General features: G+C 40.4%; 1 protein-coding gene and 1 long non-coding RNA gene across 4 annotated transcripts in view; both read left to right on the forward strand.

Annotated features, from left to right (window-relative positions):
• Window positions 1–1,740: 1,740 nt before the first annotated feature.
• Window positions 1,741–8,848, forward strand: LOC134296113 (uncharacterized). Its single transcript, XR_010002684.1, has 3 exons — window positions 1,741–2,094; window positions 3,010–3,168; window positions 8,267–8,848. It is a non-coding gene; the product is annotated as an uncharacterized LOC134296113 (long non-coding RNA).
• Window positions 8,849–10,879: 2,031 nt separating this feature from the next.
• Window positions 10,880–27,952, forward strand: part of LOC100561523 (serine peptidase inhibitor Kazal type 5) — a 46,323-nt gene continuing 29,250 nt past the window's right edge. Inside the window, exons 1-6 of one of the 3 annotated variants that reach the window (XM_008120504.3) lie at window positions 10,880–11,466; window positions 15,905–15,930; window positions 19,169–19,299; window positions 24,775–24,838; window positions 26,719–26,849; window positions 27,400–27,460. In XM_008120504.3, coding sequence (XP_008118711.2) covers window positions 11,436–11,466; window positions 15,905–15,930; window positions 19,169–19,299; window positions 24,775–24,838; window positions 26,719–26,849; window positions 27,400–27,460 — 444 coding nt within the window. In that variant the 5' untranslated portion in view covers window positions 10,880–11,435. Of the gene's footprint in view, window positions 11,467–11,494; window positions 11,637–15,904; window positions 15,931–19,168; window positions 19,300–24,774; window positions 24,839–26,718; window positions 26,850–27,399; window positions 27,461–27,952 lie in introns of those variants that run through there. The other 2 variants (XM_062970223.1, XM_003227330.4) reach the window with 2 other exon arrangements.

Genomic DNA, 27,952 nt, shown 5'->3' on the forward strand with positions numbered 1-27,952 from the left:
CATCCAAGTCATTGATAAAGATGTTGAGGAGCACCAGGCCTAGAGCAGAAGTTGAACCCTGTGGCATCTTATTGTTATTTCTCTTCAGGATGAAGAGGAACCACTGGTAATCATCTTTTGGGTTCAGCAACTCCACCAATTCCCAATCACCAAACAGTAGCATTGTCTAGCCCACATTTTACTAGCTTCTTTGAGATAATACATCACTTACTTAAGCCATGGCAAACCAGCTGGGTAACTTCAGAAAATCACTCTCTCAGTAAATCCCCCTCTGTATAAATTTTGCCAAGAAAACCTTATGATAGGACCACTATAGGACAAGCTGAAGGTATACAGCAACAAAAATGATCCCTTTATATTCCCCTCATTTGTTTGGAAGGTTGTGCAATAAAGCATAAAACATAATCTCTTCTTCTTAACTCCCGAAGGCAATCAGTTTACGCCTTGAATGATGAGATTTTGATTACCCTTATCTAAGCAGTTATGAAATTAACCCATTCTTGCAAATGAGTTGGTAGCTTCCTGAGGCAGTGATTCTTGCATGTTGTCTAGATGTTGTGCTGATTTTTGTCATCAGCAATTATGCTTCATACAAAGCTGTGTTTTGCGTTCATAATATCAACCACAAAGATGTTCCCCATTTTGATGAGTGACATCTATATTCCCATGGCAGTGATAGAATAATGTGCACATAGATTGTTTTACTACTGATGTTTCATGAATGTTTAGATGGTGAGACTGCTGCACATATTTTGCAGATGCCCTGATCTGAGAAATTTAGAATAAACGTAGAGTAGGATGAAGAAATCTAGTTGATGAAAAATATTATCTTCCATAATTCTCTACTGAAAGGCTCAAGTGCGCTCCACTGAATTGTGTAGCAACAGCATTCTTCAGCAGAGCATTTCCTAGCAAAGAGGGGCATGATTCCCAAGAGGAGCAAGCATGTAGATATAAAATATAAGTGTGTTAGAGATGCAGTAAAAAATGGTGATATCGATCTGGTTTACTGCAATGCTAACTTGAACCATTGAGTGTTCAGAAACATTTATCAGTATTGAATGATTTGTGTATTTTTGAATGTACTATGAAAATGTAAAAGATTACTTTTCTTGTTGATGCAATGAGGGGTGTTATGATATTGTATGTAAGAAATCCGTTGATGTGTGTGTGTCAACTACAAAATAAGATGCATGAAGCTGATTGGTTGGGCCATGATTGGAGAGCTGTTAAGCCTAGGAGTTTTTGATACTGTTGCAATTTTTTTCAGGCTTGAGCTAAACAGGTTCAAAGACAGATTGAAGAGAGAAGCAGAGAGAGACACAGAGTTTGAAGTGTGCTGTAACGGATAAGCTAATTATAATGGGTATTTTGTCTGTTTATTAATGTTGATAGTATGGCAAGGGCAGGCAGGAGTTGGCTGCATCTGATTGGTCGAGGCATCACCATGGTTACATAGCCTTTTGTAGTAGAAATGTATCCATTTTAGAGTGGCTAGCAAGAGAAAGGGGCGGAGCTAGCTGAGAGGAAAAAGAGGGAACAGTTTGAAAATTATGCAGTCTCTAGCTGATGAGCTAGAGGGAAGAAGGTCTTCATTTGAGTTTGTGGCTTCCATTGTAATTCTGAAGTAAAAAGAGACTAATTTGAATCTACGTCCTCAGTCAGGTGAAACTGAGAGATGGAGAGTGCTATGGGACTATGTTTTCAGTCAGATTGTCGATGTAAAAGAGTGACTATAAAATATCCAGCCAGAGGGCTGAGGAGAAATATACATTAGAAAGAGAAGAAAGTTGCCTAACTAAGCTGAAATAAGTTAAACTGTTCTGGAAGTTATATAATAACACGTTTATGTATTCAAAAGAGTGAAAGACAATAACAATAGTATCTAAGTGGAACTGAAGTAAAGTTATTTGTAACAAATACGCTTTATGTGCAAAAGAATTCATAAATAAACATTTCTTTGTTTCAACTTATATATTAAAATCTCGTGTCAAGTTACAGGACTGAAGTTACATATTTGAAAGTCGGCCGGAGATTATATTGATGTAACCTGCGAGGAGAAGTTGGAAGCTACATATTGATTCCAGGATTAAGGTATCAAAGAGATATATACAGACATTAAAAAAACTATATTCTGTAATAAACATATAAAGAAAAGTGACAGAGACAGAGATAGCGTATTCCAGGTGTGAACTGCAAGTCACTGAGTTTGTGAGATTTCTTCTCTCTCTCGGTTGCATCGCCTCATGCACGTGTGTGTGTGTGTGTGTGTTTATCGTTGGCAGAGGTGGGATATTGAAATAAAGTTTTCCCCTGTCAAATAAGACTTCTCCCCTCACATAGTATTTAATTGGTGGCAGATAAGCCCCTTTGTCTTTACATGTATTCTTGCTTCATGAGCTCCTAGAAGGAATTTATTCACATGGACAAAGGAAAGATTATTTTAAATATCTCATAAAAGGACATTATGTGAGTTGGTGCAACTGAACACATTGTACATATGTTCTGAGTTTAAGAAGACTAAACCACTTGTTCTTTATTGTTCATCTGCATGGCACATATCTTCTTTCTCTGGCAAGGCAGTGTGTGGACTACACATTTTGATTTTTTTTATTACATCACACATTTAACATTTGGAAAAAAAATCGTTTACCCTTCTTACTGCTTTAAGTTTTTAAGAAATGTTTGCTTTCTGGAATGTCTCTGGACCTCACATTCCTATACTAAAGTTTGATTGGCCCTCGAGTAACTAAAGATTGGGCCACACTGGTGTAGTAAAATGGGTCCATAGCAAAATGGTAGAATTATGGTTTGCTTTTTGGGTGTTTTTTGGGAGGGGGGGAGTATTTTCAAGCTATGGATGGTTGACATGGAGGGCCATCTGTAATAGCATAGCAAAAATTTGAAAACTTGTCAAAATGCATCTTAAGATGCTTCAAAAGTAATTTCTAAAATAATTATAAACTCCTTGCACAAATTTATTAACTCTGCTTTTACTTGTTACTAAAGGTGAAGGCTTCCCCTGACGTTGAGTCCAGTCATGTCTGACTCTGGGGGTTGGTGCTCATCTCCATTTCTAAGCTGAAGAGCCGGCGTTGTCCATAGACACCTCCAAGGTCATGTGGCCAGCATGACTGCATAGAGCGCCGTTCTCTGCCCGCCGGAGTGGTACTATTGATCTACTCACATTGGCATGTTTTCAAACTGATAGGTTGGCAGAAGCTGGAGCTAACAGCGGACGCTCACTCCACTCCCAGGATTTGAACCTGAGACCTTTCGGTCTGCAAGTTCAGGAACTCAGTGCTTTAACACACTTCGCCACTGGGGCTCCTTTTTACTTGTTACACAAAGCTTAAAATGTAACTTTTTTGCATGTTTTTGATACTCAAAGCTAGCAATGTAAGTAGTCACTCATTATTTCCACACTTTATATTTACTGTTTAGAAAACAGCTCTAAACAATTTTCTATCAATGAATATCACACCAATAAACAAGGTAGATCGTAAACAGGCTACTTGTTGACACAAGCAACTACAGGTGCCACAGGATCCTTTCTGACTAGCTGCCTTCTGCAATGGTAAGGCGCTTTCCTCCTCCAGTGAAGCTGGGGGAGGAGAGCAATTTGTCTCCTCCCCTGAACAGAGAGCTATTGGCTCCTATTGAAGCCTGGTTGAGGGGGTGGGGCTGATCTGGGGATCAGCCAGTCCCCTCTCACTCATTCTTCATTTGTTCCTCAGAAGAAGACATCTAAGGTCTGTGAGCAGGGCTGGTGGGTGACGCTGGGCTTCGGGACTGGTTGGGGGATCGTAAGGGTTGCACCCTCCCCCCTCCCTCCCCATTCTTCCAATTTTCCCCACGAGGCCTGGGTGCCCGGCCTGGCCATTGCGGGTGGAGGCCTGGCGCGACGCCTTGCCTCGGGCCTATGCCATCTTTCGGGCCTCCCCACAGTTCCCAGACACCCTGCCTTACTATGGGGATGCATGGAGTCCAGGCAGCAACATGGCTGTTGCGTCTGCTTGTCCCATTGCCTTTGCCTTCGTCTGGGCTTTGGGGGGAGCCTGGAAAAGGCCTCAGCGGGTGCCCGCTCGATCCTTCCCCTCGCCTCGGTTTCTGGCTGTTTGGGCCTTGCCGCTCGGGGGTGCGGGGACTGTGCGCCGCCACGGTGCGTGATCTGCTTGCCTCAGCAGTGCCTCGGCTGCAGAACATTCACTTTGCCCCTCGCCTCAGTTCTGGCTGTTGGAGGCCTTGCCGCTTGGGGGCTTGGGGGCTTGTTCAGCACTGTGGCAGTTGTCACCGCTCGCCTATTCTCCTCCCCGCGTGTGATGACCCATGGGCCTTGTAGTCCTGCTCAGGACATTGTAATTCCTGATGAAGATGAAAACTTGGGTTTTTTACCTTCCCAGTCTGAACTGGATTCCTCTCAGCCAGATCTTTCCCAGGCAGATCTGGGAACCTTGCACCTGCAAGAAAGTTGTCTCCCAGAAGTATGTCAAACAAGCCCAGAGCCTACTTCTCCCGTGTTCTTGCGCCGGGAGTTTTGTAAACAACAGAGAAGTTTAGAATCAGCTTCGCGCAGGAGTGCGAGGATTGCAGCTAAGAATGTGGCCAATTAAGACTGCTTCTCGTGAGAATCTTTGGGGAGTCTCACATCTGGTCTCAGAGTTTAGCTTTCGGTTCTGATTCCCAGAGAACTGCTTCGGCGGGAAAGTTAGACTCTATTTAGGTGTTTTACCCGCGTAGTAACTTCGCGGAGTCAATTCGTCAGCCTACGGAGCGAGTTGTGTCTGGACAGCGCGCTCCGATTCAAGCCTCGCTCCTGCTCAAGCCTTGCCTTGCTATCCAGCCTTCGCCTTGCTTCCCAGCCTTTGTTTATCTACGGACCTTGCCTTGTTTCCCAGGATCAATCCTTGCCTTGTTCCACGGATTTTATCAAGTTATTCCACGGACCTTGTTCTTGTTCTTAGTTACCTTGTTCCACGTTCAAGCCTTGTTTCAAGTATCAAGTTATTTCCTAGCCTCGCTCAAGTTTCATGGACTAAAGGACCTTGTCATCTCCCCTCACTTTGCTTGGCAAAGTGAGTGTTTCGGTTATTGGATTACAACTTTGGACCTTAATATTTCTTATTGGACATTGTTTTTTGGACTAATTCTGACCTTTCCTGAAAGGTCTAATTCTGGACTATTTTCTACACTTGTTTTTATCAACTTTATATATTCCTTCAATAAAGATATTAGATAGATTCTGGCCTCTGTGTATGGTTATTGGTGCTCTGCAGCCTGGGTCTTGACACCGCGTTTCCCAGGCACTGCTTTCATTGTGGGAGGGGGGTGGGTGGAGGCCTGCACGTGGCGCCCACTGCGCCCCATTTTCTCTCCCATGCAGTTCCCGGGTGCTGGGCCGTGGGGGGATGAGCCAGATCGGCGAACGGCATGTGGCACCTGCTGCCTCTTGCGGGGAGATAACTGGGGGGTGGCTCCATTTTAAGCAACATGCGGGGGCTTTATTGGGCTCCAGGCAGCCATCTTGGCCACATGGCCAGTGGCCATTTTGTTTTAGGGCTGGCCACCATCTTGTCTTTTTGGCTGGCAGCCATCTTGTTTCTTGGCCAGCGGCCATCTTGTCTTATGGAAGAACCCAGCCGCATCCCCTGTTCCTATAGGGCCCCAGTCCAATTAGGCTCCCACAATTACGGGAATGGTTAGAAATCTATCCTGACAGGGAGGCAACCCATTACTTACTTAATGGTTTTACGTTAGTTTCCGCATCCCAGCAGTTGGTCTGAGAATTTCAGTTTTGTCCCCTAATCTAAAATCGGTTATGGGCATAGAGGCAATTTTCAAGCAAAAAATTGAAAAAGAAGTCAGGGAAGGACGAATGTTTGGCCCCTGTATGGAGCCCCCTTCTCCTCTGCTCATGGTTTCCCCATTGGGAATTATACCAGAAAAGGCCCCTGGAGAGTACCACCTCATTCATCACTTGTCATATCCAAAAGGCAGGTCGGTGAATGATGCAATCCCTGAAGACCAATGCACTGTGCATTATAAGTCTTTTGATGCAGCTGTCAGGTTGATTAGGAGTTTTGGGCACACAGCACAGCTGGCCAAATGCGACATTAAGTCGGCATTTCGTTTGCTCCCAGTGCATCCCCTCAATTTTGAGCTACTCGGTTTCTAATTTGATGGGCTTTTTTTACATTGACAGAGCTTTACCCATGGGGTGCTCGGTCTCATGCTCGGCCTTTGAAAAATTCAGTAAGTTTTTAGAGTGGGTCCTAAAATCAAAATCCGGCCTAGCAGGGGTGGTCCATTACTTAGACGATTTCCTTTTCACTGGAAAGCAGGGAAGCGGGGAATGTGCTTCATTGTTAAGTGCATTCAGTCAGCTCACTCGGCACTTAGGGGTCCCGCTGACGGATGAAAAGACAGAAGGTCCAGTCACCAAATTGACATATCTGGGTGTTGAAATTAACACTATCTGTCAGTATTACAGGCTACCGCTTAATAAAGTGGCAGACTTGATGTTTGGGGTCCAGCAGTTTATTGCACGTAGGAAGGCCACCCTACATGAATTTCAGGAACTTATTGGCCACTTGAACTTTGCATGCAAAGTAGTCGCGCCTGGCCAGGCCTTTTTGCATAGGTATTGCGATGTAATAGCGGGAATCATACTGCTGCATCGTCGTATTAGAATTACACGCTCCATCAGAGCAGATCTGGTGGTGTGGCTGCAATTTTTGTCCAAACTTAACTGTATTTCCTTTTGGAGGTACAACCTGATGTTAGGTGATGCCCTTCAAGTTGCCTCAGATGCCACAGGGTCACTAGGATTTGGAGTGATTTTCCAAGGTCATTGGTGTGCAGAGGTTTGGCCGCAGCAATGGCATGCAGAATGCATTACGGCGGATTTGACCTTCTTGGAATTTTTCCCTATCCTAGTGGCAATGACCATCTGGGTTAAAAGTTTCACCAACGTGACAGTGCACTTCTGGTGTGACAATATGGCCACAGTACAAGTCATTAACACCTTAACATCTAAATCCCCCAGGGTTATGAGTGCCTTACACCATTTTACACTACATTGCCTGAAGCACAATATACTATTTTTTTGCTTTTCATATTGCTGGGCTAGATAATTTGGTAGCTGATGCTCTGTCTCATATGCAGATGGAGCACTTCAGGCAGCTAGCGTCCACCGCAGACAGCCATCCAGAGCCCATTCCAGGCCATCTCTGGCTGGTTGGAACAAAGAATTAGTGAGGGGAATGGCCATGGCTTTTGCCCCAGCTCTAGGAAAAGTTATCTCAGAGCAGTCACGGAATTAAACGAATTCAGGCAATGTTATAATCTGTCTAACATTCTTCTGGTTCCTTATGAGCACATAGCACAATATTGCATTTATTGCAGGAGAAGAGGCCTGGCACCACATTCAATCGGCAAAATTAGCAGCATTGTCTTATTGGCTCAAGGGTTTACTGACATTGCAAACTATTTTTGGCTGTACAAGGTAATGGCGGGATGGTCGCGGGAGCATGGATAGTCCCGGGATGAAAGGGAGACTATGACGCATGACATTTTAAAGGATTTGAAACAAATTTGGCCCCAAATTTTCACATCACCTTACAAGCAAGTTTTGTTTCACTCGGCGGCCTTGGTGGCCTTTTTTGGGGCACTCAGGTTTAGCAAATTGGTGGCCATGTCTAAAAATGACACCACCCAGCATGCGCTCCTTTTTTCAGATGTTACATTGAGCCCGGGGAATGTAGAGTTGTTGATTAGGTCATCCAAGACGGATCAAAGGGGCAGAGGAGCGATTGTCAAATTGGCCATTTGCAGCGACAATGACCTTTGCCCCCTTAAGGCCGTCTCAGCGTTTTTAGCAGTTAGAGGTGCGGCTCTGGGGTTCCTTTTTTGCCATCAGGATGGCTCTTCATTGTCAAAATATCAATTTTGGTCAGTTACACCAGGGCCCTTAAGGTTTTGGTTTTGGCCCACCTTAAATTCTTTTCATATTGGAACTGCATCCACTGCAGCACTGCTTGGCTACGAGGCTGACAGGATTAAGTCTCTTGGGAGGTGGAGCTCCGGTGCATACAAGGGGTACGTTCGCTTCTCTTCAGTGTACTCATCACCCCCTTTCGGATTACAATCGCATCCAGGGCTACGATTCTTAAAGGATTAAGCAGCTTGGAAGGAGAAGCTATAGTGTATACAAGGGGTGCGTTCACTCCCTTTCATTACAGTTACATGTTGTTTCTCCCTGTTGCAGTTTTGTTGGCGCATAGACAGAGGGTCCTGATTTGCAGCCACAGCTACGTCCACTGGGCGTATGGATACCTCACAACCTCTGAGGATGCCTGCCATAGATGTGGGCGAAACGTCAGGAGAGAATACTTCTGGAACATGGCCACACAGCCCGAAAGACATACAACAACCCTGTGATCCCGATATATGCTGGATTCAGAGATGCTCTGGGGCACAAATGTAGGAAGGAGAAAGAAAGATGCACTGTAAAAATCCGCCGGACATGGGATAGGATTTTATTTGGTCTTCATTTTTAATTTAGACAGCAGAATTTATAATAATAATAATAATAATAATAATAATAATAATAATAATCTATTTATAATCCCCCATCTCCTCGAAGGGACTTCCAGACATTTATATGGATTATAATATAATTATTATTCAACATAGGCACCCCTTCACACTATTCTTAGCTCAAACATTGGACACCAGAAAGCAAACTTTAAAAAAAAGAAAGAAAGAAAGAAGTTTTTTTGACATTAATTTCCAGAATCCCCCAATCATTGAGAAACATTGCTTACCTAACATAAATTAGAGCAATATAAATACAAATACATAACATATATATATATATATATATATATATATATATATATATATATATATATAAAAGAAAAAGACAGATTGGCATGGAAATTGGATGGAAAGTTGCAATTTAAAAAATGGGACACTAACACCATTAGATTCAATAAAAAAACAGTATTGAATCTCTAGCAGATACCAGGAAAACATTCTTTAACTGATCAATCTGGAAAAGACTATATTTAAAGTGGAAAGAACCCTTTTGCATAGGGATGGGGAGAATGGATGTGAACTGGTTCAGTTAAAAGTGAAATAAATCAAATTTCTAGACCCAGCTAAATCAATTTGATACATTAATATTGATTCAGCAGTTGATTGAAAAGCCTTAGCTCTTCATCCAATAGTTTATTCAACTAATTGCTAAATGTTAGCTGGGCGTTGTCAAGTAAACTCTTCCCCTCCCTTGGCATCAATGATGGGTCCCAAAAGTAGAAAAAACGACATTTCTTTTAATTTGCTACCAGGGCCGGCCCTAGGTAATTTTCAAGTGTAAGCAAGCAGTATTTTTGGTCCCCCCCCCAAACTAATCACTGAAAAATAAAAGATAGAAGTGAATAGAATACACACACACACACACACACACACACACACACACACACACATGGTACATATGGTCCCTGCATATGTGTTTGTATGTGTGTGCGTATACACACACACACACACACACACACACACACATACATACACATACACACAATGTGGAGAATATGTGGCAAGGTAGATAGATAGATAGATAGATAGATAGATAGCCCCGGTAGAAGAACCATCCCTGGAGCAAGGCCTAATGATAACAATATTAATAAATCATCCCAACAAAGGATTCCCCCAGGAAGGAAGCAGCCAAGCTTTGAAGCTGAAAGGCTATTCAATGCTAATCAAGGTGGGCATTTGAAACATTTATACCTGCCTCCAGCAGACAAGAGTGCTTTCTTTCTCCCACCCTGGACTTTCCACAGATATATAAACCCCACTTGACTAGTTTCCAACCTCTAAGGATGCCTGCCATAGATGCAGGCAAAACGTCAGGAGAGAATGCTTCTGGAACATGGCCATACAGCCCAGAAAGCTCACAGCAACCCACTTGTCTTTACTGTATTTCACAAATGTAATGTGCACCTCAATTTTGCCATAGTCATTTAGGCAAAAAAGGTGTGGCTTAGATTGATATAAATATGGTAGTTTTAGCCTTCTTACTCAGATAGAAGCTTGAATAGGGCTACAGTAACTAGACTTTGGCATTCTGGAGAATATGCTCAGCATGATAACTATGGTCCTTGTCCTCTGCTGAGCATGAGAATGGTGAGCAGACCTTCTTCTCAACGTCTGACAACTCTGATGGCAAGGCTGGGGTGACTTACTTGAAGTGGGGACAAACTTAGTAGATGTGGGCGAAACGTCAGTATTTTAAAAACTCTAAAATCATGACAGTAAATAAAGAACACCACTCAGAAAACAGAGGAATTCCAGACAGGAAATTCCAAATCAGGGCCAGCTAACACCTCCCAACAAAGGATTACCCCAGGTAGAAAGCAGCCAGGCATCTATGGCAGGCACCCTCAGTGGTTGCGAGGTCTGTTGAAAACAAGGCAAGTGGGGTTTATATATCTTTGGAATGGTCAGGGTGGGAAAAAGAACTCTTGTCTGAGGCAGGTGAGAATGTTGCAATTGGCAACCTTGATTAGCATTAGATAGCCTTGCAGCTTCAAAGCCTGGCTGCAAGGCATTCCCTCCTTGCAGAAAGGGAGAGCAGGGAAAAGAGGAAGGAGGGAGGGAGAAGAGGGAGAAGAGGGAGGGCGCCAGGGGATCCAGAAGCCCGGCAGCGGTGCCGGCGGGAAACAAAGGGCTAAGCCCTCTGCTGCTTCTGCTGCTGCTTCTGAGCATCGGAGGGCAGAAAAGAAAGAGAGGCGCCCCAGGGACACAGTTAAAGGGCAAGGCACAAAGAGGGTAGGGGAGCCAGGGAGGGAGGGAGGGACGTCGGCACTGCGCCCTTCCAGGCTCTGTCCAGCTCTTGCGCCTTCCACCACCGTGTAGTTGGTTTATGCCTTGAGCCGCCTTTGTTTGCTATGGGTTCTGAGAAACACTAGGAAATTTCTGTAATTTCTGGAAATGTTCCCCTGGTCCTGGAGCCATTCTTTTTCAAGCTAAGAGCTTCCAGCTAAAACCTTAATTCTTTATTGCTTCCATTAAAGCAACTTGACTTTCAACAGTGCTGAACTAATCAGGGAAAACATCCTGTTGTTTCTGTTTGAACTGATTGATTAAAGTGTCAGAGCCTGCAGCCATTGAAGTGTGGACTACTGATGCTTCTTATTTGCTATTACTGCAAGTATTTCCTATGTCTCAAAAAAAAAAAATCTGTGATCTGAATGTGTCCTTGGATGGAGTTTTCCACAACCAGGATGCTCTGCTTGTGATGAGAGATGTGGTAGCCTGTCGGCAAATGCTTCACTTCGACAAATTCCAGGTGTGGCTCTCAGCCTGTCCCATCCTGATGGAAGTTATGTTGCTGGAATTCAAATCAGCCCTCATCGGACTGGTTTTCATGGCTAATGATGGCTCTTCTGAAAGCTCTGTCACAAGGTAGGCGGAGAAACTAGTTTCCTGTATCTACTTATACAATCAGAGCTCTTTCTGTAGAGCTTCTTGTGAGCAATGAAATAATAGAAACAAAGCACGCTTACCCTCCATTATCCTTGCCATGAAGATAACGGGTGTCTTTGTGGTCCTTGTACTCTCCATCTGTGTTGAAGGTAAGTTATGCTAGTGGTAACTGAAACAGATCCCTGTGGTGGATTGGATGTCTTAAACCTTGTATATTTGCATAAGAACTGGAGTCAGCACCAGTTCTTTTCTTCTTATTTTTGGAGATACTACTTATTACAGAAGTATTTTTTTAAATGAAAACAAAAAAAGCGAATAATAGAAATTATTAGACTGTTTGATTACATCATTCTAGTTCTTTTGTGAAACTCACAATAGGTATGGTTTTATGGCTAGCAAACATATATTTGGAATATAGAATTACTTTATTTGGATGAAAGCAACTGTTTTTGATAATGGTGCATGTTCTGGAGAACTGTTCTAATGGACCTTCTGATAAAATTGTGCTTGTCTACCAACATTATGTGTAATTTTGCACTGATGCATTGAGAGCAGTCAAATTCTTTGAACAACATTCATATGAGATAGAACTGAAGAAGAAGAGGGTGATTCAGTAGCCTTTGGATTATTTTTTATTGACATGTATATGCCTGTTGTGGAGAATGGTTTTGATAAGGAGACAAAATGAAAATGTGGCTTGATGTAAAGAGCTGATAATACTTATATTTAAATAGAGCAACGAGTACCAATTCTACAATAGTTTTGCCACCAGCAATGTATTTTAAATTGGCTAGTTGAGTCTCACTTACTGTTTTGCTTGTTTTCTTTGGTTTGATGTGATTTGTTGGTATTTTTATGAATTGTATTTACTGTTTGAATTATATTTGTATTTCACCCTGGTTATAAGTAAGGATGAAGTAAAATAAATAAATAATGAAATGCTGCTTGTTGGAGTAAATTCATTGCTAGAAAATTTAAGGAATCTGTCTTTGTGACCAGCTGAACTAGCTGAGTCTAGACCTTTCAACTACTTATCATGGATGACTTCTTTGAAAGTGGTTATTACCTGACTAATTTGTCTAAGACACAGGAGAAGCTGTGGGCGGTAAATGGCAGGATGTGGCAAGGTGACATCCAGTCGAGAGATGGTAGTCCCATCTAAACCTTAGAAGAATTCTCTTGACACTGCATTTGCAAGCTTGTAGTATGAGATTTTTTTTTAAAGATTCAATTATCTGGACTTTGGTTCAGTTTAGAGGTTCAGTGGAGAAACTGTCCCTCATCTCTCAATATACAGACTTACCACACAAATTAAGTGATTGTCTTGTGTGACAGTTATTATGCCTCAGGCATTTCACCTGTAGATATTACAGTTGGTTGACCATCAGCACTGATGAATGTATCAGAAGTTTGGAAGCTGTGTCTTTGTTTCCAGTGTACAACATATTCTGATTTTAACTTCTACTTGTGTCACGGGGTGCCAGCAACCTAGATTCTAATAAGTATTCATGTCTGGCAACTAGGGATTGGCTGTTCTGATATTTTCTTGTGCAAGTGTTGCACCTTCTTCTGTAGCTTCCAAAGTTCTTCTGAAATGCAGGGTGAGTGGGAAGTGTCCATCACACCTTGTGCTCATCACAATATGGTTTCAGAAGAAAGATGTCATCATGTCATTGATTAATCTAGCATTGGCCAGCTGTGCTGTTTAACAAAAGAGATTAGGTGTTGCAAGAGTATAAAGATGTGAAAGAAAAACTTGATCCCAAAAATGGTTGAAAGAGATGGTAAAAACTTGAGATCTTTTTTTAATGTGACAACATATAAAGAGGTCATTCATTATTGTTTCATCTTTACATTTGTTTGTGTTATATTTCACATAACTTCCTCAAATTATAGCTTCTCATACTCTTCCGAAGCATACAATGAAATAATAAAATGAAACCCTCCGGCCAAAATAGAGCAATCAAGTCCGTATAGTTGAGGACCCAAGTTTAGTTTTGGTGAGGAAATGTTCATGTCAAATGTTACATTGCCTAGCACTTATCAAGAACTTCTCAATCACAAACTTAAAGACTCCATATAAACAAGTTGTAAGTATGATGCAGATGTTCAAGCCAAGTTGTCTTAATTTTCTTCTTTTATTACCTGTGAATCCGTTAGCGACTCTATTATAACATTAGTCTAACTGATGAATAGTAAATCAAAGTGCAGGTTTTTATCCTGCATTATGAAATCCGAAATACTACAAAATACAAAATTATCCACATGTGTGACTGAGATAGTGACACCTTTGCTTTGGTTCGATGTATCTAAACTGTATTTCATGCACAAACATTAACATATTGTATAAAATGTCATTTCTATACAAATCTCAAATTTCCAGCTTGCAAACACAGTATGAATAGAATTCTTCCAAGCTGCTTTCAGTTTCCTTTGTGGAGAGAAAAAGCATGGTATAAAGAAACATAATAATATTAATATAAAATGACCTTCAGGATATGTTATAAGTTGTATATTAAAAATAAACAATTTTTATTTAGACTATTTAAATATTACATTTAAAAACCAACCTTGAAATCCAAAACACTTTTGGTACCAAGCATTTCATGCCTAGCCATGTTCATTTAGAACAGGCATCCTCAAAATGAGGCCCTCCAGCTGTTTTGGCCCCCAGCTTCCAGAATTCCTGATCACTGAACAAGCTGGCTTAGGCTTCTTGGATTTAGAGGCCTAAACAGCTGGAGGGGTGCAGTTTGAGGATGCCTGATTTAGAAGAAAGTCAACCAGATTTCATGAAGACTTATTTCTAAGGGTGTAATATTATTTTCAAGATCCAACATGGTATAGTAGTTTGAGCGTTGGGCTAGGACACTGGGAGAGCAGTATTTGAATCCCTGCTTGGCCATGGAAACCCACAGGGTGATGTTGAGTAAGTTAACCACTCTTAGGGCCCTTCCAGACAGTCGCTATATCCTAGGATCCGATACAGGTTTTCTGTTTATCCCAGATTATCTGGCAATGCAGACTCATATAATCCAGTTTAAAGCAGAAAACCTGGGATCAGATCCTGGGACATGGGACCTGTCTGGAAGGGCCCTTAGTCTCAAAGGAAGGCAATGGCAAATCACCTCTGAACAGATCTTGTCAGGAAAACCCATCATAGTCAAAAATAACCTAAAGCACACAACAACAATAGTATGCTTATGTATAAAGGTAATCATTTTGCATCAGCCCAGGAAGGGAGATTTGTTTGAGAAGCTGTTGTGGCTATATGTTGTGATGCTCATCTGGTCCTCAGTGAAATTCATGATGCATCTGGTATGGATGGCAATGTCCCAAGAGTCACTACAGAACCGGCCCTAGATAATTTTCAAGTGTAAGCGAACAGGATTTTGCCCCCCACCTCAAAAAAAAAAACCCAATCGATGAAAAATAAAAGTGTTGGATAAGTGAAAATGTTGGATTATAAGGAGGGATTAAGGAAAAGCCTATTAAATATCAAATTACATTATGATTTTACAAATTAAGCACCAAAACATAACGTTTTACAACAAATCCACAGAAAAAGCAGTTAAATACATGGTAATGTTATGTAGGAATCACTATATTTGTGAATTTAGCACCAAACATTGAACTGGGATATAGGGCAGTGTGGACTCAGATAACCCAGTTCAAAGCAGATATTGTGGGTTATTCTGCTTTGATATTCTGGGTTATATGGCTGTGTGGAAGAGCCCTGAGGGTCCTTCCGCACAACCATATAACCCAGAATATCAAGGCAGATAATCCACAATAGCTGCTTTGAACTTTGAGTGAGCTGCCTCTCTCCTCCTTGCCAAGCCTGTGGCCTCCTCCATTGGAGCGAAGGAAAAGACCGTGGGCTTGACGAGGAGGAGAGGAGCAGCTCGCTTGCCAAGCCTGCGGCCTTTTCCTTTGCTCCGAAGGAGGAGGCCGCGGGCTTGGCAAGGAGGAGAAGGGCAGCTCGCTCACCAAGCACAGGGCCTTTTCCTTCACTCCGAGGGAGGAGGCCGTGGGCTTGGTGAGGAGGAGAGGGGCGGCTCGCTCGCCAAGCCCCCATCTTCTTTCTTCACTCCCAGCACGCGGGAGGGGAAAGTTGAGGCACACCCAGAGGGGGTGCCCCCCCCAGCAGGGAGGGGGGGAAAAGGAAAAAAAGACAAAAAGAAGCTGCTCATTTAGGGCATCAGCGCCTCAAATGCGCCCCCTAGAGGATGGCGCCTTCAGCAACCGCGTAGTTCGCCTAACGGTTGAACCGCCCTTGAGAACAACAGATTGCTGAAGAAATTCCAGATTTAGTGTCCACTCATTTAGATTATCAAATAAATGTTTTTCCAAACAAAAAACTGGATCTTCACAAGGACTTTGCAAAAATTACAATCTGTGTTTATTTTTGTTGCAGATGTTACCAGTCAGGCACGATACCAGGTTAGTCCAGATTTTTCTGTTATCCTTCTTCAATCAGTTTGTTAATGCTAATTTTGCATGCAAACAAACCTCCTAAATATTGGGTTGCTGTGAGTTTTCCAGGTTGTATGGCCATGTTCCAGATGCTCTCCTGAAGCATTCTGGAATATGGCCATACAGCCCAGAAAACTCATAGCAACCCAGTGATTCCAGCCATGAAAGCCTTCCACAACTTCTAAATATTGTTTTAAATTAATTACTCCTTATTCAGTTTTCTTTGGAACAGGAATATCATGCTCTTGGGTAATAATTAAGAAAATTCTGTTTGGTTAAAGATGAATAAATATTTGTCTTAATCTTGAACACAATCCAACTTTTAAAAAAACAGTATTACAGTATTAACATTTTCAAATATGTAATTCATTTCAGTGTGTATATTTTGAGTATCATCATGTCTGATTCCAACTCGTAAATTTTAAAGAAAAGCAACTTCTCTTTTCATGTTCTAAAATAGCAGAGTGCATATTGCTGAAGAATTACAGCACCAATTGTGGCCCATATGGGGGAAATTCAAAGGTATTCAATGAAGAATGCCTACCGATAGTATGTGTGTACTAAACACATTGTTGGGGTTCTAATTGTTCTAATTCAGTGTTTCCCAAAAGTTTGCAACCTGGGAGAGATTGCCTTATATATTATAAATGGGCATGAATGTTTCTCTTACATCCACTACTTACTGAAGCAGCCCCATAGGTAAACGTCAAGAATTTTTGGGAGAGTTCTTCTTTTATCCTATCCTGTATTATCTCTTGGCATCCCATCCTCTACTTACGACCTTATCATACAGGGCTTGAACCGGCGTCTAATCCATGGAGCCCGCCAGCTCCCATCAAACAATGCTGGTAGGACTCCATGGGTGATGTAGGGCTGAGCCAACACATGCAGCTGCCGTGACAACACAGGAGGCTTCCTGTGTTACCATAGGAGGCAATGGGGAGAAAGCCATGGGATTGACGCTTCTCCCATGGGATCAGTTGACTCAGGAGCCAAGCAATATGGGGCGTGGGGTGGCAGGTTCCCAAAACCCCCGATGAGGGCCACTGGATTTGCCACGACGTGTGGTGATTCTGGCGGTCGTGTGACAAGGTCGTTAATCTCCTTAAAGGACCTTATTGCATGAAATTCCTATTACACAGCAGTCTTAATATCATAGATCAGTATGGTCCAACCTGCGGCCCACCAATTCATTTTTGTTGGCCCTTTCCCTTCTTACTGGAAAAATATTTTAATTATGTAATTCAATATTAATATTTTAATTATATAATTCAATATTAATTATGTAAGTCATTTTCTTTCTGGAATGTCTCTGGCCCTCACATTCCTATACTAAAGTTTGATTGTCCCTCAGGTAACTAAAGGTTGGCCACACTGTCAGAGATAGATAGTGGATACATACTGACGTCATTTGTTGATGTCACAGCTCTGTTCATTTGAGCAATTGCATCTATTTGACAATCTATTTGATAATCTATGATCCAGTGATTGTACTTCCACATCCTGCCCTCTGATGTCACTTTACTGCTGGCATAAAAGCAGACAGACCATCACACCAAGGTATATGACAGGACAGGACCATTGTGTGATACCAAGCTATTGATAAAAATTTTCCATCAATAGTGGGAGATGGGTTAATCATGGGAAGGTCATTTTGAATTCTAATCCTGTTCTCTGGAGTATTAGCTATCCCTCCTAATTTGGTGTCATCTGCAAATTTGATAAGTACGTCTTCTAAACCTTTATCCAAGTCATTAACAAAGACCAAACCCTGTGGCACTCCACTAGTCACTTTTTTCCAGGATGAAGAGGAACCATGGGTGAGCACCTTTTGGGTTCGGTCACTTAACCAATTACAGATCCACCTAATAGTAGTATTGCCTAGCCTACATTTGACTAGTTTGCTTGCAAGAAGGTCATTGGGGACTTTGTCGAAGGCCTTACGGAAATCAAGATGTGTTACATCCACAGCATTCCCTAAATCTACCAAGCTTGTAACTCTATTAGAAAAAGAGATAAGATTCGTCTGGCATGACTTGTGTTTGAGAAATCCATGTTGACTTTTGGTAATCATAGCATTCCTTTCTAAGTGATTGCAGACTGCCTCCTTAATGATCTGCTCCAGAATCTTTTCACTTTCCCCTATGTCTGGCAGCAATAACCTTAACTAAGGTAGCAGGGATGAAACAAAATACTCTAACGCCATGTGCACTGTGACTGTGCATGCAAAAGAATCTTATAAACATCACTATTACTCCAAAATGAAATACATAGTAAGGACTTTGTCATACATGTAAGCAGATCTGCATTGCAGTTGGATTGTGTGAATCCCACTGCTGATCTTCCACCTTCCCATGATTAAACCATCTCCTACTATTGATGGACAAATTTTATCAATACTTTGGAATTTTTCCTGGTATTGATGTCAGGCTGACTGGACAGTAATGGTTTCAGTCTTCTTTTTCCCTTCTTGGTGATAGGGACAACATTTGCCCTCCTCCAGTCTGCTGAGACTTCTCCTGTTCTCCAAAAATTCTCAAAGATTGTTGCTAGTGGTTCTTAAATGATTTCTGCTAGTTCCTTCAATAATCTTGAATATAGTTCATCTGACCCTGGAGATTTGAATTCATTTAGAGTAGCCAGGTATTCTTGGACTACCTCTTTAGTTATTTTGGGTTGCATTTCCCCTATTACCTCATCTGCTCCATATTGCTTGGGTTGAACACCAATCTCCTTTTGGGAGAAGACTGAGGCAAAGAAGGTGTTGAGCAGCTCTATCTTTTCACTATCCCCTGTTAGCATTTCATGACCTTCTCCTCGCAGGTATATAGAATTCTCTAATGCTGTAATTCAGGGGTGTGCAATTGATAATTCAAAGTATCTTACCAAATTACAAATATCAGGATTCTGTAGGATGGAGTCTTGGTCTCAAACAGTTGTAGCTACACTTCTCAGAATATGGTTTTTTTTTGTTATTCTTTTTAAAAAGATCCTCTTTAAGTTTCAGAAGAAACATTTTGTTGCATACATCTTGCTACAAAAAAGAATTTCTCAACCAGATACAATGAATATTGAAACCTGGGGATAAGGGAAGAAAACACAAAACAGACACAAAACATCATATTGCTCATTCCAACAGTTTAAGGATTAGTAGTAACCATATGCAACACTTAACAGTAACACACCTTTTTTTAAATCTCTTTAGGAAGGCATGTGCCTTGAATTCCAGCCATTGTTAGAAAATGGAAATTTATACTGCAACAGAGACATTGACCCTGTCATTGGTCCTGATGGCAAGAGACACATGAACAAGTGTGTCATGTGTCGGGAAGTCTTGTGAGTATTAGAAATAAGTGATTGCTTCAGAGATGCTAATGCAATAGCCAAAGCTGCTATACTGGTTGTTTTCATCTTGTCTCCTCCTCCTCCAGACTTATTCCTAGTTTTATCTTCATGGCAGAAACTCCTGGGTGGAGGCAAAGACTACAACCTATAAACCCAGAGCAGAGAGGTCAATTTCCATGCTCTTCCCCCACCCGTCAACCCATCAAGACCTAAACAAATTCTGGAAGTTGTATTTTGATGAAGATGGAAAAGAAACCTAAAGACCTTGTAAAACTACAACTGGCATGATTCCATATTATTGAACTGTGGCAATTAAAGTGGTGTCAAACTGCATTAATTCTACAGAGTAGATGCACCCTGAAAAAGATGATCTTCAGTGGAGGCTGATAGCTTTCATATCAGAGGTGGGGTGAATCCACCAATACTTCATTTAAGATTGAAGAAGCTAACTTGGGTACTGAGTTCTTCCCACCAAATAGCCCCTTTCAAAGTCGGGGATGTTTTTCTTCTTCTGAATTCCACATTTGTAAGATTATCAGGGCTCAATTACTGTATCTCTCTCATACACTTACTGTAGCTAGATTTTCAGCTGTGCACTACAAATGGAACATCAGCTATCAAAAATCTCACCCATGCATTATCTTTTGTATTTCACACACATATACACATACGCACACGCACGCACACACACACACACACACACACACACACACACATATCTATATCTATATATGTAAATGAGTGATGGAATCCTGGCACCGAGCAAAACAACAAAACTAAACACCCCCAACCTCCAAATTTGACAACACAACCCATCATCCACACCTCTAGGTTGACACAACAAAAAGAAAAGAAATATAAAGTCCTAATTAGAGGGAAAGGAATAATTATTTTTATCCAATTGCTGCCAGTGACAGGGCTAATCTCTGCCCACTTGGTCTCCTAGCAACCAACTCAGCTGAGGGGACAGGCAGACTTAGGCCTCTCTTAGGCCTCTTCCACAGATTATCTAATTTGCACTGGATTATATGGCAGTGTAGACCAGGGGTCCTCAAACTTTTTAAGCTGAGGGCCGGTCCACAATCCTTCAGACTGTTGAGGGGCCGGATTATCATTTGAAAAAAATACAAACAAATTCCGATGCACACTGCATATGTCTTATTTGTAATGCAAAAACAACAACAACAACAACAATGAAAGAATAATACAATATTTAAAAATAAAAAAATTAACCAACATACATTTATCAGGATTTCAATGGGAAGTGTGGTCCTGCTTCTGGCCAATGAGATAGTCAAGTTAATTAGGGTTGTTGTTGTTGTTATTGTTGTTGTTGTTGTGTGCCTTCAAGTCATTTCAGACTTTGGGTGAGCCTAAGTCTAAAATGTATTTATTATTTATTTACTGCATTTATTTACTACATTTGTATCACATCCTTCTCACACCAAAGGGGACTCAGAGTGGCTTACAAATTATATGTACATACAATATATTATATTATTAGTATAGCACAATATTAGCATTATATATTACTATATTGAACTATACCACTATACTGTAATATTATATGTAATATAGAATATATAATCAATATTATTATATGGTATTATTATTAGTGTTATATTGTATTACATTATAATATTATTATCAATATTATATGTATATACAATATATTATATTATTAGCATGGCACAATATTAGCATTATATATTACTATATTGAACTATACCACTATACTGTAATATTATATGTAACATAGAATATATAATCAATATTATTATATGGTATTATTATTAGTGTTATGTTGTATTACATTATAATATTATCAATATTATATGTATATACAATATATTATATTATTAGCATAGCACAATATTAGCATTATATATTACTATATTGAACTATACCACTATACTGTAATATTATATGTAATATAGAATACATAATCAATATTATTATATGGTATTATTATTAGTGTTATATTGTATTACATTATAATATTATTATCAATATTATATGTATATACAATATATTATATTATTAGCATAGCACAATATTAGCATTATATATTACTACTAGCTGTGCCCGGCCACGCGTTGCTGTGGCGAAGTCTGGTGGTACGGGAAATAAAGTATTGAGGAATTGGTGGTAGTTAGGGAAAGGGTAAAGGTTTTCCCCTGACATTAAGTCAGTCATGTCTGACGCAGGGGGTTGGTGCTCATCTCCATTTCTAAGCCGAAGAGCCGGCGTTGTCTGTAGACTCCTCCAAGGTCATGTGGGATGACTGCATGGAGCGACGTTACCTTCCCGCCGGAGCAGTACCTATTGATGCACTCACATTTGCATGTTTTTGAACTTCTGGGTTGGCAGAAGCTGGGGCTAACAGTGGGGGCTCTCTCCGCTCCCCCAATTCAAACCTGCGGCCTTTCGGTCCAGAATTTCAGCAGCTCAGCGCTTTAACACGCTGGGCCATCAGGGGATATTATTTCCTAAAGGTTGTGAATATACAATATTTCTGATTATTGTTTTTTTTTTGTCTGTTGGAGGTAAGTATGAATGCTGCAATTAGGGAAAATGATTAGGATGTAATGGCCTTGCAGCTTTAAAGCCTGGCTGTTTCCTCCCTGAGTGAATTTTTTGTTGGGAAGTGTTAGCTGGCCCTGATTGTTTCCTGTGTGGAATTCCCCTGTTTTCAGAGTGTTGTTTTTTATTTAGTGTTCTGATTTTAGAGATTGCATTGTTCTGTTTTATTATACCACATTCATTTTTATATATTCTGATTTTAGTGTTTTTGAATACTTGGAGCCAGATTGTATTCATTTTCACGGTTGACCGCAACACAATAGTAGTAGTAGTAGTAGTAATAATAATAATAATAATAATAATAATAGTAATAATAATGACTTTGGTAATACACAGTGCTTCACTCCCTTCTCAGCTTCCTTTCTGGAAGAATCCTTTCTTGGGAGGTGTTAGCTGGCCCTGATTGTTTCCTTTGTGGAATTTCCAATTTCCCTGCTTTCAGAGTGTTGCTCTTTATTTACTGTCCTGGTTTTAGAGATTATATTGTTCTGCATTATTCTATCCCAGTAATTATTTCATATTAAAGTAGAATCTCACTTATCCAACATTCGCTTTTACAATGTTCTGGATTATCCAATGCAGTCTGCCTTTTCGTAATCAATGTTTTTGTAGTCAGTGTTTTAAATTCATTGTGATATTTTAGTGGTAAATTTGCAAATACAGTACAGTAGAGTCTCACTTATCCAACATAAATGGGCTGGCAGAATGTTGGAGAAGCGAATATGTTGGATAATAAGGAGGGATTAAGGAAAAGCCTATTAAACATCAAATTAGGTTATGATTTTATGTGAAGAAGGGGCCTCATATAATCAAGTTCTAAGCAGATAATATAAGATTATAAATATACAGTAGAGTCTCACTTATCCAATATAAACATGCCGGCAGGGTAAGTGAATATGTTGGATATTACCAAAGTCATTATTATTACAGTAGAGTCTCACTTATACAACACTCGCTTATCCAACGTTCTGGATTATCCAACACATTTTTGTAGTCAATGTTTTCAATATATCGTGATATTTTGGTGCTAAATTTGTAAATACAGTAATTACTACATAGCATTACTGTGTATTGAACTACTTTTTTTGTCAAATTTGTTGTATAACATGATGTTTTGGTGCTTTGTACAATCATAACCTAATTTGATGTTTAATAGGCTTTTCCTTAATCCCTCCTTATTATCCAACATATTCACTTATCCAACATTCTGCTGGCCCATTTATGTTGGATAAGTGAGACTCTACTGTACTATTATTATTATTATTATTATTATTATTATTATTGTGTTGCGGTCAACCGTGAAAATGAATACAATCTGGCTCCAAGTATTCAAAAACACTAAAATCAGAATATATAAAAATTAATGGGGTATAATAAAACAGAACAATACAATCTCTAAAATCAGAACACTAAATAAAGAACAACACTCTGAAAACAGGGGAATTCCACACAGGAAACAATCAGGGCCAGCTAACACCTCCCAACAAAGTATTCCCATCATCAAAGTCTGGCAAATCCTCTGTTTTTTCAGGGCCACAGACAGTAGACGCACATAAAATATCGCAAAAGAACACCACTCTTAAAACAAGGGAATTCCAGACAGGAAACAATCAGGGCCAGCTAACACCTCCCAACAAAAAATTCACTCAGGGAGGAAACAGCCAGGCTTTAAAACTGCAAGGCCATTACATGCTAATCATTTCCCCTAATTGCAGCATTCATACTTGCCTCCAACAGACCCAAAAAAAAATCAAAAATATTGTATATTCACAACCTTTAGGAAAAAATATCCCCTGATGGCAGAGCGTGTTAAAGCGCTGAGCTGCTGAACTTCTGGACCGAAAGGCCGCAGGTTTGAATTGGGGGAGCGGAGAGCCCCCACTGTTAGCCCCAGCTTCTGCCAACCCAGAAGTTCAAAAACATGCAAATGTGAGTGCATCAATAGGTACTGCTCCGGCGGGAAGGTAACGTCGCTCCATGCAGTCATCCCACATGACCTTGGAGGAGTCTACGGACAACGCCGGCTCTTCGGCTTAGAAATGGAGATGAGCGCCAACCCCCAGACTCAGACACGACTGCACTTAATGTCAGGGGAAAACCTTTACCCTTTACCTTAACTACCACCTATTCCTCAATACTTTATTTTCCATAGCACCATACTTCGCCACAGCAACGCGTGGCCGGGCACAGCTAGTATATATGTATCAGAGAAAATCAGCATTAGTCCCATTGAAACATAAACATTTCTCCTTATTTCGAAATAGGTACTGTATGGTAGTAATAGTACTCTTTTTAAATACATGCATGAGGAATTCGCAAGGAGGAGCCCTTAGATGTAAAAGTGCAAAACAAATAGCATTCTTCGCCTTCTATAAAATCTCCTCTGGTTTCCTCTGTTCTCTTACAGGCATGAGTTTATTTAGTTATAGTATTTAATGTATTTTAATCTCTTGTTTTTTTTATCATAGAATCTAAAATAGCATGTATTCCATGGGAAGAAATTTGTGTGTAAAGAAAAGGTGTCCAGAACTGTTATTGCAATTTCTTTCCCTGGTCTAAAACCAACTGTTAGCTACAACTGAAGCAATCCCATTGAACCTATGCCATTTACATGGATGTTGATTTACTTAGCTCTATGGGTGCAGTGTGGCACTGTCTACTTTAATTAGGACTAACTTTGGAGGTTAGACCTGTTCATGCTATGACTGGCAAATGGAAACATCAGATATTACTGGATTACAACTCCAGTCATATTTGACGTGGTCATGCTAGTTGGAGCTGATAGGCCTTGGAAGCCATCTATATTCAGAGAGCCTCATGTTCCCTACTCCTTTGTATTCCTCATTCATAACATCTCTTTGTGGTTATGTTCTTTATTAATAGGAGACAAAGAAGATTTTCTAATAATGGTGGAAGAAACAGGACTAACGATTTTTCTTCAGAAAAGGTAGGAAGGGACTTTATAGATAGACAGAGATTGTTGCTATACCTTGAAAACTTCTGAGCCTTAAGGTTGATATTATGTTGTTATGCTTTGCTTTTGAATTAGTTATTTCAGTTTTGCATTTTGTTTACTTCCAGAGAGAAAGACTTCAGAGCTTTTCGTATTTTAGGATTTTGGGGCAGTTTTGCAATGTGCAAATGAGTTAGGGTCAGAATATTATAGTGCATTTTAATGAAAAAATGAGAACAATACAAATAGAAGCCTTGAATATTTCACTGAAATGTGGGATGATATCTCCACCCATAACACATTTGTGGGCGATGAAGAAGGTGCATGAAGTGAGTCAGGCTTCATCAGTCACTTGGCTATCAAGCTGTATGAACCAACAAAATTCAGAAGAACAAGAACAAGAGTAACAGTTTAATACTGTGTTCTTCTCATAACCAGTTCCTCCCATTTCCACAATCATACTTGGGTTTTAAAGATCGTAAGCTCTATTTCAATTGGACATAGAGACACTTTGGGAACCAGTGAAGTTTAGAATCTGAAAAAATTACCCATTGGAAACATAATATCCAGAATCCCCAGCCAATGGGCATGATATCTGGAGGATTCTGTGTATGTAACTTCTCCGAGTTCAAGTTAAGGTGATTTAGGTCCCATCTACACTGCCATATAATGCAGTTGTGGTTCAATGGGACTTGAAATTGAATTTTGCAAGGCCAATACTATAACCACTATAGTGGGCCTTTAGTTCCAAGACAACCCCCTCCCCCCATGGTTACCAAAATCATCTGTGTGTGCTCATCTTATATAATGATACAATGAAATTGTTTCCTATACACACATACACACACACATACATAATGGTAAAAACAAAGTTTGATTTTTTAATTTGTTTTGAATACTTTCTAGCCATGGATAGAGACACTACATCACAGCAAACCAGTGACATAGGCTACTCTGAAAGATCATTACTGGCCTGCTCTTAGCCATTGAGCTTTATGACTTAGCAGGGAGATCCATCAAGTATCCTAAGCTCTAATATGACCTTCTGGTCACCACTAATGTAATTTTGTACAGTGGGAATGCATACAAGTTCAACACTAGCTTCAGGTTCCCCTGCCTTGTGGTAATAAAAACTAAAACTTTCTTAGCTTGACATTTTGGTTTCTTATATATCAAAGCTATCAGGAGGGCATCTAGACACCATCCCTCCGGGAAAGCCTGGGTTTTGCGGGAAGATGTGGGGACAAAAACCCATGCCAAAGCAAATTTTAAAAACCTACTTCGGAGTAAGGTTGTTTTCCTGTCTGGAAGTGCCCTCAGTTGCCAGCCACTAATCTCATATCCAACACAAGTAATGATGAACAAGATGTAAGACTGAAGAGAGTTTGTTGAATTTATTTTTAAAACAGGTTGATAATCCTTTACTTGGAACTTTCATGCCAATGGTTTTGCAGATTTCAGACTTTTCTGAATGCTGGAGTCTATCTGAAATGGTGAGAATTCCAGCCTAATGCTCAGTGCAAATCCACACTTTCTGCTATTTCACAGATTCTTGCATCTCTCTCCAGCCTCACAACTCATCCATCATTATTTGTGTTAGGAATGGGATCCATGGTTGAAGAGAGACAGAGGATCCGAGGGATTGAGAATATAAAGTAGCTGATGTGGGGTTGCAGATACAGTGAATAATGTGAAGGAGATCTCTTAGGAATCCACCAGCCTCCTACTTCTTCCTTTGAATGAGGAGAAGCCCTGCAACCACTAACTCTCTAATAGACTTAAACATTTTGTTTTGTCATGTTGATGACTCCTGATATGCTTACTCCTCAAAGAGACTGCAAAAGAAATGTTAATTTTCTTCTTCCACTATACAGGATGTTGACTGCAGTGAATATTGGCCTTATTTCTCACATATGGGGTATTCCTGTACCAGAGAAAACAATCCAGTCCGTGATGCTTCTGGGAAACAACATAGCAATAAATGCATGATGTGCCTACAGAGGTTGTGAGTAAACTATGTTTGTTTGTTTGTTAGTTTGTTTGTTTATTGCATTTCTATACCATTTCTCTCACCCCTAGGGGGACTCAAAGCAGTGTACAACATACACATGGCAAAAATTCAATGCCTCACATCCATATAAAACAATTCATTACATATCTAAAACCAATAACATATAACTATAAAATTAAAATCAATTAAAAATATACAAACCATCAGACATAATGAACATTAAACATTTACATTGAATTATTCCCATGCTTGAGTATTGTCATAATTTGTTGAATTCCTGCTTGCATAGCCAAGTTTTAAGCTGTTTTCTGAATGTCAGGAGGGAGGGGCCCGATCTAATCTCACTGAGGAGGGAGTTCCACAGCTGAGGGGCCACCACTGAGAAGGCCCTGTCTCTCGTCCCCACCAATCTCACCTGTGAGGGTGGTGGCACTGAAAGCAGGAACTCCCCAACTGATCTTAGCCAATGTTTGCTTTTTTTAAAACCCTATCAGATCACTCTGCCACTAAATAAGATTTAACTCCTCAAACTCTTTGTTCGCAGCAAAAATGGAGGAAAGATGAATGGTGTTGGAAAGCGACAACCACAAAATGGAAACAATGAGGTGAGATCACACATGATCCAGATTGTATTCTACAATTAAGATCCTGCTTTTCTTGCTCGAGGCAAGCAAAAAGGAAAAGACGCAGCTCATTCCAAAGATATTCCAACAATTATAAGTTTGCTAGATGAAAGGAATGCTGTCAATATAACATATTGCCATGACAGTCTCACAAAGAAGCTAATAAAATGTGGGTTAGACAGTGCTTTTATTGTTAGGTGTTAACTCTATGTGTGCATCAGTCCTCCTTCTATAAAAATGATGGTATCCATCTCTGTAACTTGTTTTGCTCTTATCTAAAGCAATACAACTGAATTTGCTTTTAATAAAAAATTGAATGCTCAGCCATGGAAACCCACTTTGGTGACCTTGGAACAGTCTCATTCTCTCAGCCTCAGAAAAAGATAATGTTAAAAATAATCTTATGATCACTTGCCATGAGTCAGGAATGGTTTGAAAGCACATAGCAGCAACTTGAAAGTATATGTACAACAT

Source organism: Anolis carolinensis, chromosome 2 (genome assembly GCF_035594765.1).
Source record: "Anolis carolinensis isolate JA03-04 chromosome 2, rAnoCar3.1.pri, whole genome shotgun sequence".
NCBI lineage: Eukaryota > Metazoa > Chordata > Lepidosauria > Squamata > Dactyloidae > Anolis > Anolis carolinensis.